The 12941-nt window shown below is 38.4% G+C and overlaps 1 protein-coding gene across 1 annotated transcript in view; it reads right to left on the minus strand.

Annotated features, from left to right (window-relative positions):
* Window positions 1-448: 448 nt before the first annotated feature.
* Window positions 449-12941, minus strand: part of gpr107 (G protein-coupled receptor 107) — a 36252-nt gene continuing 23759 nt past the window's right edge. The window contains exons 16-18 of the mRNA XM_053617769.1: window positions 10496-10579; window positions 6943-7067; window positions 449-1918 (exon numbers count right to left, since the gene is read on the minus strand). Coding sequence (XP_053473744.1) covers window positions 1828-1918; window positions 6943-7067; window positions 10496-10579 — 300 coding nt within the window. The 3' untranslated portion in view covers window positions 449-1827. The remainder of the gene's footprint in view (window positions 1919-6942; window positions 7068-10495; window positions 10580-12941) is intronic.

Genomic DNA, 12941 nt, shown 5'->3' on the forward strand with positions numbered 1-12941 from the left:
GCTTTATGAAACTGGATCATTTGCATTAACATTTGCAACATAGATCCTTCCTATCAGTGGTTTGGGCAGAAAACAAGACATGAAATATTGTATAAAACACTACAGTTTTGCTCGGAGTTTCTTATCAAAATTACAGTATATATCAGGACACGTGAAAATGTCTTTGAGAACTGAGTTATGATATTTGGGCCATATCACACACCCCTATTTAAAATCTTTAAATTTTAGACACACTCCGAAAAGTGGTCATATATTACTCTAATCCTTCAAATAGCGATAAACCAAAAATACAGCAAAAATCCAAAAAGTAAATGAAGTCCACATCAAAATGATACCGCTTTAAACCATTACCCTGAATATTTGAGAAGAATGTAAAGATCAGACCTTTCTCAAACATAGAATGGCAAAATTTGTGGTCATCATATGCAAGGAGAAAAGCGGACTTGTGTAATTTGTAATTATTGTTGTATTTGGAATGTTAAAAGAAAAATGATAATAAATTTAAATATACACCAACATTTGTTCAACAAAATGTCTTCTAAAAATTGACTTTCATTAAGTATCGACCCTTAGTGTTACTGTGAAGAAGCCAAATTAGATATTTTCTTTTTAAACCTTCGATATAGTAATAATTGGCAGTGATATTCCGTATAAAACGCAAGCCCAGGGCATAATGGCCTTTACTAACAAGTGTAAACACATCTCACGTGACTGACGAAGAGCATCCATCTGTGTCCTCCAGAATCTTTTCAATGTGACATGTTAATGAATATAATGACGCTCCTCAACTACTCCGCGTTTTAGAAAATCCGCAGAGACGACTGATCGATTAGACTTTTGTCCCTGATATCTGATCGACATCACACAGATCGGAGAAAAAAAACAAAAAAAAAAAACATCCATTTGTCTTTCAACTTCAGACAAAATAAACAAATGTAGACACAATTCAACAGAAATCAAACCATTGCACAATTTAATACTGAGAATATATCACCACTTTATGTAGCCCACACATTTCTGAAAAGCAAAATATTTAAGCATTAACATAAAACCCTTTTATAACTGATCCAAATGATAACTTAAGATTTGTGATTTCAAATATTATTAAAATTATTGATACTCTTGAAAGATACAGCCCAGTGCATTCATTTGCAACATCCACATAGGAAACTCTTAGATTCCCCGAAATATAACATCATTAATCCTCAAATAAAAATGATACAGTAACTGCCACTGAAAACATGACAAAGTCAAGGTTCATCCTTTAAAGGTAGGAAATCTTGTGTCTGTACAATTATCTCAGATCTGTACATTTATACAGGAAATACAGCCTAGCTTTTTCATCTATTTTTTTTCTTTTTTATTTAAACGCCACTTTCAGCGAAAAGTAATTCAACTCAAATCTGTAAAACCTGTAAGTAAACTTGAGGCTCTGGAGTACCGAGGAATCTGCATAGTGACACTGCAGTGACTTGAGATTTGCTCGGAGCGTTTCGGCTAAAGTGCTAGAACAAAAATACCATAAAGAGACCATGAATTAAAAAAAACAAAAACAAAACAATAATAAATAAATAAAAGCAAAACAACCTGCATTAACTGAAGACAAAAGCACAGCACCAAGCGTTTCCATTAGAACTACTGAGAAAGGGAGGTTAGTGAGTCTTTATACTGTCTGTAGAGCATTTACAGAGATATTACACCACGTCCCAGCATGAGCGCATCCAGTGGGAATTTTCACCGTGTCCTCCACAAGCGAAGGTTAAAATGCCCGCCATGTCGCAACTAGCCATGAAGTCCAGACACATCCCTGAAGGACTACGTTTCCCATCATGCCATGCTCTCCCGCTCCTCTGATGGGCCGTTTGACACTTTCTTCACCTTTTTCACACCCTCCCCCATGGCTGTAGATGTAGTTACCCTGTGGAGAGAACAGATTCCATGCTGAAATTACTTGCAGAACAATAAATGTTGATCTCTTTAGCTGAGAGACTTCTGCCCCCCGCCCCCCCACCAGTTTGAGATGGGCGGAGACATACTGGAAGTAAGAGACACTGCATAAACTTACGAATGAGTAAGAATTAACTCATGTCTCTACTCCACCCAGTGTTCTTCACCACACACTCAACCTCTCATTAGAAACCACACGGTTGAGCTGTTTCTGTTGCTGTGAGGACACCACCACCAATCATTATACAGTCTGATATGCACACACAGTTTGTCTAGTTCACCTATATATTCGTATGTCTTAACCATCCTTGGTAAATGCTTATTAAGTGAAGACTTTATCACAAACTATTCCTTAACCTTTAGAACCATACTATACACTTGAAACTAAAACTTGCTGAAACACTCTTTAGAGGTTCCACTCACCCTAAAACCTTTAAAACTGAAATGAATTGTTTTGTAAGAGACAGTCCCTCCAGGATTTTACGATTTTGCGCTCGCAGAAATGAACGCAAAATCAAGCAAAAATTGCAAGCTCTTCCAAATATTGCAAAATTACCGCAGATTTTGAGCAAATCTGTGGCCAAGAGGCGTTGTGTGACATCACAATGCGCATTCAGCCAAAGTCTTCTTCGATTCACGCGTGTTAAAAAGGTCTCATTTACCAAAAAAAAAAAAGTTGCATCGCAAATTTTGAAAAAAGCCGCACCAAAATCAAGCATTTTTAGTCATAAAAATCACACACACAAAAAACCTGCGAAATCCTGTATGGACTGGAAAGAACAAATAATGTCAGTGTTGCTAGAAATTATAATCCATCCATCCAAACTGTCAAAATATCAATGAATTGTCCATATTTCTGCCTCTACAGTGCTCCTCTGGTCTTGGCACTCAGGTACTGAGCACTGAGAACATGGCCACATTATGTTAATTAGTCAAGCAATCATATGCCTGAAGTGTTTTACTCCTTGCAGTAAGTTGACTCAGTTTTAATTTATTAAAGAATGACGTGTCATACATTTTTAACCATTTATAGTCACTTTTAATATCCATGAAACAAGATAGTTCCTCATAAAAGCTATAGTCATTCCATCACTAGCCACACAGAAAACTTCACCAATTATGAGTTTATATGGAGCAATTGCAGTACAAGATCCTGTGCAAGGTTTTACTAGAGAAACAATCACATATTTGAAGGAGCGCATTAAAAGAAATCGATCGCAGAATCATGAAATCCTGGAGGGACTGTATAAACCTGCGCTTTGCATTGAAGTCGGCACTGCTGTCAGAGCTGTGCTGGTGTAGAAAATTAATCATATGCCATATTAAAGTGATCCTGCACGGTCCTGTAGGTTCATTTTGTACAACATCAAGAGAATCAGACCCTCTCTCACCAAACAGGCTACACAGCTACTAGTCCAGGCTCTCGTCATCTCAAAACTAGACTACTGCAACACACTACTCTCGGGCCTCCCAGCCAGCTCCATCAAACCCCTCCAGATCATTCAGAATGCAGCAGCGCGCCTCGTCTTCAACCAGCCCAAAAGAACCCATGCCACACCTCTCTTCATCTCCCTCCACTGGCTTCCTGTAGCTGCCCGTATCAAATTCAAGGCCTTGATGCTCACGTACAAGACCTTGTCTGGAACAGCACCCCGCTACCTCAACACTCTCCTGAAGACTTACGTTCCCTCACGCAAACTGCGATCATTTAATGACCGACGCTTAGTAGTTCCTACTCAGCGTGGCTCAAGATCCCTTTCCAGAACCTTCACACTAACCGTCCCTCAGTGGTGGAATGAACTTCCAACCTCAATCCGGACAGCAGAATCTGTCACTATCTTCAAAAAAAGACCCACCTCTTCCGTGAACAGCTAACTAACCCCTAATTATTGATTACACCTCTACTCTGTGCACTTTGCTTCTCTAGAACTCAATTATAAATCTTGTATGGTAGCACTACTTGTATTGTTCTCCATTCGATATATCGCTTTGCTTGTATTTCCTCATTTGTAAGTTGCTTTAGATAAAAGCGTCTGCTAAATGAATAAATGTAAATGTAGTCAACACTTTCTGACCAATCAGAATCGAGGATTTGACAGTGCTGTGCTATAAGTACAGTTAGCTTATAATTGTTTGGGTTTCTTCCAGCTATATTGAGAAGTTGTGTGTTTGTACATGTTGTAGTTTTAAGCCTTGTGGTTAGCCTCATAGTTTTCGAGCGTATTAAGAAGCTCAGTGCTCAAATCATTTCTCTTGCCACATTTTAGCACCAACAGACCCGAGCTCAAGCTGCACACTTTTCCTGGCTTCAGCAACCTGGATGTGATGTGCGTGCTGTGTGATGGTGTCTGTCACGAGTGGGACTGTAAGCTGCAGAACTAAGCTGCTCTGAGCTCCCAATGACTCAGCGGTCATTTGATTTTTAATTTGCATTTTGTGCTTTTTATGTTTCCTTTTCAACTGATTTGTAAACGGAGCTCGAGTGTTAGCAAGGTGCTATATAAAGAAAACCTGTTATTCTTAGCATTTCGAGTTAGTCCAATTAGCTCAATTTGTCTACATGATTATGACTAATCAGCTCGACCCCCACTCCCTCCTTCCCAATTCCGCCTAAACGCAATCTCAAGACATCCCCTTGCCTCCTTTCCAGCTGATGTGTATTAACAGTTCATTTTTTAAAAATGAACTATGGGCGGAGTTATCATAAACCAGGGGGTGTGGTTAATTTCTTTAGGAAAAGGTGCAAAGCTGAGCAGTTCGGTTTTAGCTAGGGGCGGAGCTAATTTCTGGGCCATAAAAATGTAAACAGAAGGCTGTAATGAATAGATTAGCCAGATCCATTACAAATCACAGTTTTCATAAGGTATTTTTTTTATATATTTAAATTATAGGATTATTTCAGGTCTATAAAAATTTATACATGATTACAAACTGAAATCATGATTCTGAATCAGTATTCCTGTCTCAAAAGCCTAATCTACAACCCTGTAATATTTATAACCACTCCCGTTTTTGAGGTAAATTGTTAAACATTTTATACAACATTTGCTGAAACAGTAAGTACGAGTCTATATTACGTGTACGAATATTACGTGTGCAGTAAACGCATCATATGGAAAACATCTGGCAGCTCGACTCGCAGTTTAATGGCTTGTTGGTTTATAGTTTGAAGAGAAGAACAGGAGCCATGATCCCAGCACCAGGGTTCAGATTTAGGGGCAGATGCAAGAGGAAACCATCCCCCTGATTAAAACAATGACAGCCAGCCTTTTGGGTTAATAAAATGAAGCGATATTACTTCTCTCAATATTTTAATTCCATCCACATTAGATTTACAGACCTAGTCACCACAGATGTGCTGAGAGTTTTAATATTAGAAAAAAGTTGTACTATTGTTCTATTATATTATAATAAATTCTATTATATTAAGTTTATTAAGAAAGATTCATTCTTTAACCATCCCAAACTTCAAATAAACATCTCTTAGTGCTGTTTAATCACACTGTATTGGCTACCAGATTTTTTTCCTGTTTCTGTTTGAAATCCAGCTAGCTGCCCTCTGAGCTCAGGGAAATGGAGGAGACGTTTATTGCAGGTGTTTACTGCAGGACGAGACAAAGAATCTGCTTTTATAAGATTAAATGTCACTCCGAAATATCATTATTTACATTACATAGAGTAGATTGTACCTTAAATGATGACACATTTGTGTTCTCAATATAATTTGAGATTACTGGGTGATTTTTACTTTCATACATTTCCTCATTTCCCCCTGAAATGGATTCCTGGCTATTCTACTGCTACCATCATTTTGATTATTTATTTATTTATTTATTTATTAAAAAACATGTCGATCACTGCCTACCACACAACAAAATGAAATGTCTGAAAAATCTCACATCCACTCTGCACAGAATACACAGCTGGAGTGGCATGGAGCCAGCCTTGGCCGTAATGAACAGGAGAGAGGTGGTGTATTCACCTAAGGGCCAGCTGATCCTCCACCACAACCAGCAGCACCTGCAACTCCTTCTCCTGGGATCAGGAGAGGCCTAAAAAAATGCCAGGCCACATGGCGCCTGCTTGAGTAGCTGGGTCATGTCAGCTTCCTGGCAACAGCAAGGGAACATTCTGAAGTGAAAATCTAGGCTGATGACCGGAGGCTGCAAAACCATACGAACAGATCCTGTACTCACAATAGAGCCTGAATTCAGAACCAGACCACACCAACCAAGCTTCGGATGATCTATTTGCAAATGTATGCTTTAATAGAATCCATTTTTGGCCCATGCTTCCCTGTCATCTATCTTCTCTGTTCTTTATATGACTCATCGGGCACAATTTGCACATCTGCCCTTCTAGTTCACTTCCCATCCATAAAAAAGGAGAAAAAAAAGGCATGAGATCACTCACCCACTGCCCTGTACAGACTGAGGTGAAGGACTTGAGGAAGGACTCACCCTTAGCGGGGTGAGCAAAAATGCAGAGAAATGTGGAGAGAAAAATGGTGCAGGTGAAGAACAAGGACACATGTTGCTAAGCTATTTCTGGCTGCGACAGAGCGAGGGACAGAACGAGAGAGAAAGAGAGTGAAAAAAGCAGAAAGGCCCTGCTGGCGCTAGAGATGAAGCGGGGGCTAAATCCCACAGGCACTACTATCAGCAGGCAGTCGAACAGCATTGTGGGTAATGTAAGAATCTATTAACCAAAGTGAAAATAGACCAACATGTTGATTAAAAAAAAAAAGTTTAAACTAAAAAGTTATGTACACAGAGTACAATACATTTCATTACAATATAAATCTAGGACGTGATTGAAGATCACATGTTAATTTGTTTTCTTTAAGAAATGCAGGGAAGAGGCAGAAATTAAGAAATGGGACACTGGCAATGCCTTTACATGAGGGGAGCAATGAGCAGGGCTTCTGGCTGTACTGTGCATCTATTTACAGTATACAGCATGAGTCATATTTCTGTGTTTGTGTGAACATCTTACACATCATCCATCTCCATGTCCTCCTCGTCCTCCACAGACAGCAGCAGGTAGGGGTTAGAAGAAGCTGGACGGAACTTGTGGCCAGTCAGGACGAAGAAGGTCAGAGTTGCCAGTTCATCCAGCAGCTGTGAAGAGCAGCATAACGGCGTGTTACATCACAACATTAATGTAACCCAAAAGTTCTTTTAGTTCCCATCCATCCATCCATCTATCATCCATTAATCCGCCATCCATTAGCTCAATTCAATAAATTTTTTTTGTATAGCACTTTTAACATTGGACATTGTTACAAAGCAGCTTTACATATATAAATACATCAATTCAGAATATACATTTTAAATGTATAAATTTTTCCCTATTGAGCATGCTAGAGGCGACGGTGGCAAGGAAAAACTCCCTGAGACGATATGAGGAAGAAGACACAAAAGGGAACCCATCCTCATCTGGGTGACACTGGAGAGATTATAAATAAATCCCTTCTATAACTGTGTACTACATGGTCAAACAGTGCAATTGTGTACCCAGGAAACTCATTATGGTTTTCACATGAAGTCTATATTGTTGAACTTTTCCACTGTTCACTGATGGAGACTTGAGTGCAAAACTGCGGTCCTAAGCCATCGTAGCATAACTGTTCATATGAATTGCAGTCCGAAGCCATTTTCATGGTTTCCATCATCCATTAATCCAGTGGTTCTCAAACTGGGGGCCACCAGCTTGCGTTGGGGGTGGAAGAAATAGAAATTCTAGAACATTTTTTAAAAAAAATTAATTTGACCTGTATGTCAGGATTGTCAACTTTTGAACTATGATGCACATAACCATGAGAAATATTAATAAATGAAATCAATTATACACAGCACACTAAGACACACACCAAACAGAGACATCCGTTGATATACTAGTGTACCGTTAGCTACACGCTGATAAAAACCTAAGCCTCTTTTAGATAGAGGAGGTAGTCTCTTAGCTGAGAAAGTTAATACAGAAGAGCCTAGAGTGAAAAAAAAAACAAGTTGTAAAAATTTGATGAGTCTAGGGGGCCACAAAGGGATACACCCCACACAATGGGGCCTCATGCTGAAGAAGATTGAGAACCACTGCATTAATCCATCCATCCATCCATCCAATGTCAAAACACTTAAAAGTTTGAAGAGGTTCTGGATGACTACAGGCTTCATTTCCATTATTCTGCAGTCCAAACAGTTTTAAACTGGGAGAGAATGCAGTAAAATATTGCTCTGTTCTACTGAAGTAGCATGTGGTATTAATTTTCAGGCGAGACCATGTTTCTGGCTTTGTCTCAGTACTCTAATTGATGGCTCCTCGATTCGGTGTCCTTTAGCCCATGACCTGGAAATCGATCAAAGTCCTCCATCATTAAGGATGTATCAATTATTTAAATGAGCACATTGAAATCAAGGATAAGGAGAAAGAAGGCTTCCAGACTGAGGACACACAGGTGCTTATTGTAAAGCGTGACACATAGTAGTGGTATAAACTCTCCACCACAATATGTAGCGCACTATTTAAGTGTGAAAACCTACAAAAGGCTTTCAGTAGTAGGTGTTATGAAGGTTCAACTGGTGTACTGGCTGTAATTCTTCATAAGGTAGAGTGTTTGTCTACACTGTTACACCAGTATGGGACACATTTAAATAAGAAAATGTGGAATGTTACGAATAATCTACAAAGAATGTGATGGGACAGAGGAAAATCAATGATCAAAAGACATCAAAATGTGTGCGAGTTTCCAGAAAACATGCCCAGATTAGACGCCAGTTGAGGATTGAGTAGAATATTGTACAGGCTAAAGCATCATCCTTTATATGTGTAAAGTTAAACGTACGTGTGCAGTCCTTTTCTAATTGATTTTAATGTTATTCATTCATTGTGCAATCCCACTGTGATCCATTATGCCACAGAACAAGCGATACAGCTGTGCGATCATTAATAAATGTCATTCTTTGAGAGAGGGCACCTCATTTAGCAAATACTTTTGGGACTGATTCCTGGATTGTCAATGGATCTATTGATCGTCAGGGTGAGGAGGAGTTAAGAAGCAAGGAGGGGATGCAGGGATGTGAAACAAGGAAACAATTAAAGAATTGAAAAGAACCCAAAGGCCTATAGTTGATGTATTCATCTTCTTTACACTCTTAATGCCCATGTCCACTTACCTTCATTTTAACATACTACTGCTGTGTATCGCTTCTGTGAGTTTATTTATTTTCAATTAAGAGTGTTCTGAGTTTCTTCATTTTCTTCTTGCATATTTGAGTTGGAAAGGACTATATTTGCTAAAGGTGAGGTCATGTTTACAAGAGAGCTACTAATCAGAATTACTCATCTGCTTATTTTTGTAAACAGAGGAATCAGATGTTGTCAGGGAAATGTTGTTCCAAGAATAATAATTAAAAAAAAAAACATGCTCCTGCACACTGCAGTGCTATGCTCTGCTGATCAGCGTAACTTTTTTTTTTTTTAACTAGCTGGAATGGGGAAATAGTAGTTACAAGAAATATGAATTCTCTGCTTTTCATTCAAATATGTGAAAAATACAGCAAGACACCAGGCAACACTAAACAATTCCTACACACTTTTCTAGTACTAGCACTGTTCCCGAGTGGTTTGCGCTGCTGGGGAGATGCCGCTGTCGATCAATATGGATCTGCCACTGATAAATGCTTATTTATTATCAGATCTTTTAATAGTTGATACCATATTGCCAGGGACTTTATAAGCACATTTATTCATGTATTGTTAAAGTCACACGGTCAGAACTAGAGGTAGAAGAAATCCTTCCAAAACGACCATAAAGCTTAAAACATAAAATGCAAAATTTTCAGGAAGCCAGCCATTCTATAATTTGTGATTCATCTCCATATAGAGCGGGGCATGGTGGCTTTGTGATTAGCACGTTTGTCTCGCACCTCCGGGGTTGGGGGTTCGAATCCCGCCTGTTTGTGTGTGCGGAGTTTACAAGTTCTCCCCATGTTTTGGGGGTTTCCTTTGGGTACACAGGTTTCCTCCCACAGTCCAAAGACATGTGTTGTAGGTTGATTGGCATTTCCAAACTGTCCACAGTGTGCATGCGTGCGTGTATTAGTGTGTGTGTGTGTGTGAGATTGTGCCCCGTGATGGGTTGCCACCCCGTCCCAGGTGTCCCCTGGCTTGTGCCCCAAGTTCCCTGATATAGGCTCCTGATCCCCCGCAAGCGATATGGAAAATAGATGGATGGATCTACAAAGAGCATTAGGAAAACATTCACTTGCATAACAGATGAAAAGAGATAAAAAAAACATTTTAAAAAATTTAAATGTCAAATAACACAGTTTATAATGTCTTGAATGTCTTATGTAGAGGGGAAAAAAATCTCTGAAGAAAAGTATGTTTTCATGTCGTATTCATGGCTAATACAGTCTAATTTGTACCTTTCACACACACCTACAGCTCCGTCATCGTGTACTCTTACTGCTGAGAGGAATTTCAGGAAGTATATTGATGACTGAATAAGTTGGCGCAAGAGGAAAGAGAAACATCCTTCACCCACCTGATAGAGCCATTTCCACTGGAAGGGCACGATGACCTTGATGAGGATGGCGATGATACGGGTGAAATAAATATAGCACACGATCTGTGAAGTAGAAATACAGATATTAATCGTGCATACACGCGGAGTTCCTCACATCATTCAACTCAGTCAGTTATCTAATCATTACAAGGTAATTACTGACATCTGGAGTGTAAATAAATATGTAGGGCTCTGGCATTTGAAATCAATGAGAGAGAGCAAGGACAGCAGTAACATCAAGAGGCGCATATTGAAAACATAATATGCTGTTAATAAGTGATTGATTACCCATAACTGATCAATTAGTTAAAGATTTAGAAAGCATCAGTAAGGAACAGGTATGAGTCCCTAAGGTAATGCATGACACTATCACTGCTTATAATGTTATATATATTATAAACACAATAACAGTCTGCTGCTTGCTGGTTAGTACAATGCCAGTGACAAATAGGTTCGCTCATAGAAATACAGTGCATCCGGAAAGTATTCACAGCGCTTCACTTTTTCCACATTTTGTTATGTTACAGCCTTATTCCAAAATGGATTAAATTCATTATTTTCCTCAAAATTCTACAAACAATACCCCATAATGACAACGTGAAATAAGTTTGTTGAAATCTTTGCAAATTTATTAAAAATAAAAAACAAACAAAAAAGCACTGTGCGCTGTGAATACTTTCCGGATGCACTGTATGCAACTTTCATGTTTATCTGAATAATTACGCTAGTAATGGGCTACAAAAGCTAATCGTTTACATACTATTTCTAATATATCGTATACATGTGTTAATGAAGGAAAAGCCCTAATGAAGGGCTGCAGAGTGGAACAAAAGTTTGGCTAAAGATCAATAGCTTATTTAATAGATCATAAACTTGATTAGCCAGTTGTTATCCTAACAAATGCTACTGCAGAAGTGCTGGGATGTTCCCATTTGACCCATTTCTGTGAGCAAACCTACAAACCTCCACTGCAATAACCAGCTATTAGTAGATAGTTTGTATACTCAAAAACTATAAAGTACTGATAAATTAAGCTCAATTAACAGTTTAGTCAACCTCACCTTACTATATACATAATCTTTTCTTTAGTACCCAATACTTAATACTGTAGTTGCTTAATATATACAGTTGTTCCCCAAAGTTTGCATACCCTGGCAGAATCTGCTAAATCTTAACACTGTTAACAAAATAAGAGGGATCATAAGAAATGTTTATTATTTAGTACTGTCCTGAATAATCTATTTCACATAACAGATCTTTACATATTAGTCCACAAGACAAGATAATAGCTGAATTTATAAAAATTACGAAGTTCAAAAGTTTACATACCCTTGATTCTTAATACTGTGTGTCGTTACCTGGATGATACACAACTGTCCTTTTGTTTTGTGATAGTTGTTCATGAGTCCCTTGTTTGTCCTGAGCAGTTAAACTGCCTACTGTTCATAAAAATCTTCCAGGTCCTGCACATTTTTTGCTTTTCCAGCATCTTCTGCAAATTTGACCCTTTTCCAACAGTTGCTATATGATGTTGAGATCCATCTTTTCACAAGGTATGTAAACTTTTGAACAGGGTAATTTTTAAAAATAAATTCAGCTATTATCTTTTCTTGTGGACTATATGTAAACATCTGTTATGCATCATAGCTTTTTCAGGACAGTACTAAATAAAAAATAACAACATGGGATTTTTATGATCCATCTTATTTTGTTAACAGTATTAAGGTTTAGCAGATTCTGCAAGGGGTATGCAAACTTTTGGGCACAACTGTAAAAAAAACCCCCCCCAAAAAAACATGCATTGGTAAATAACTACCAAGACATCTCCATAAGGAAACCAAAAAGACAAACATGAAATACTCTACAAACTGGACAGCACCTAGCAATTTAATCATCAGCCAGACTATGTTCCACTCTCACTCCACGTCATCAGACTTATTTCAGCAGCAGTGATGCCCAACAAATTCATACCTCCGAAATGAAGAAAAGAATCTCAGAAACATCAGTGCTGCAGCTCAGTACAAATTATAATACATATTCCAACACGGTAAGTCATGAATAGATGAATATAAATCACTTGTGTCATTGTACAGGTCAAGCAGAACCGACATCTAATATAAATCCTGCAATGAGGGAGAGCTCTACAAAAGAACGTGATATTATGTGAAAACCCATTACAAAGAGAGCGAGCGTCAATGGTCTGGATACAGAAGAAGAGAATCAGATAGCAAGAGAAAATAGGGGAAACCAATGCGCAAGTGAGAATCTTTCATGGATCGCACATTCAATACGTTTTGCACAATGAGGAAGAAAGTGACGGACTTCTGGGAGGGTTCATGAAGGGCACATTCACATATGCAGTCTTTTTTTGTGGTGCAGTTCATTTGGATAGTTGTTAAAAGAATCAGGAAAAAACATTTGCTGG

The sequence above is a fragment of the Ictalurus furcatus genome, chromosome 28, assembly GCF_023375685.1.
Source record: "Ictalurus furcatus strain D&B chromosome 28, Billie_1.0, whole genome shotgun sequence".
NCBI classification, from domain to species: Eukaryota; Metazoa; Chordata; class Actinopteri; order Siluriformes; family Ictaluridae; genus Ictalurus; species Ictalurus furcatus.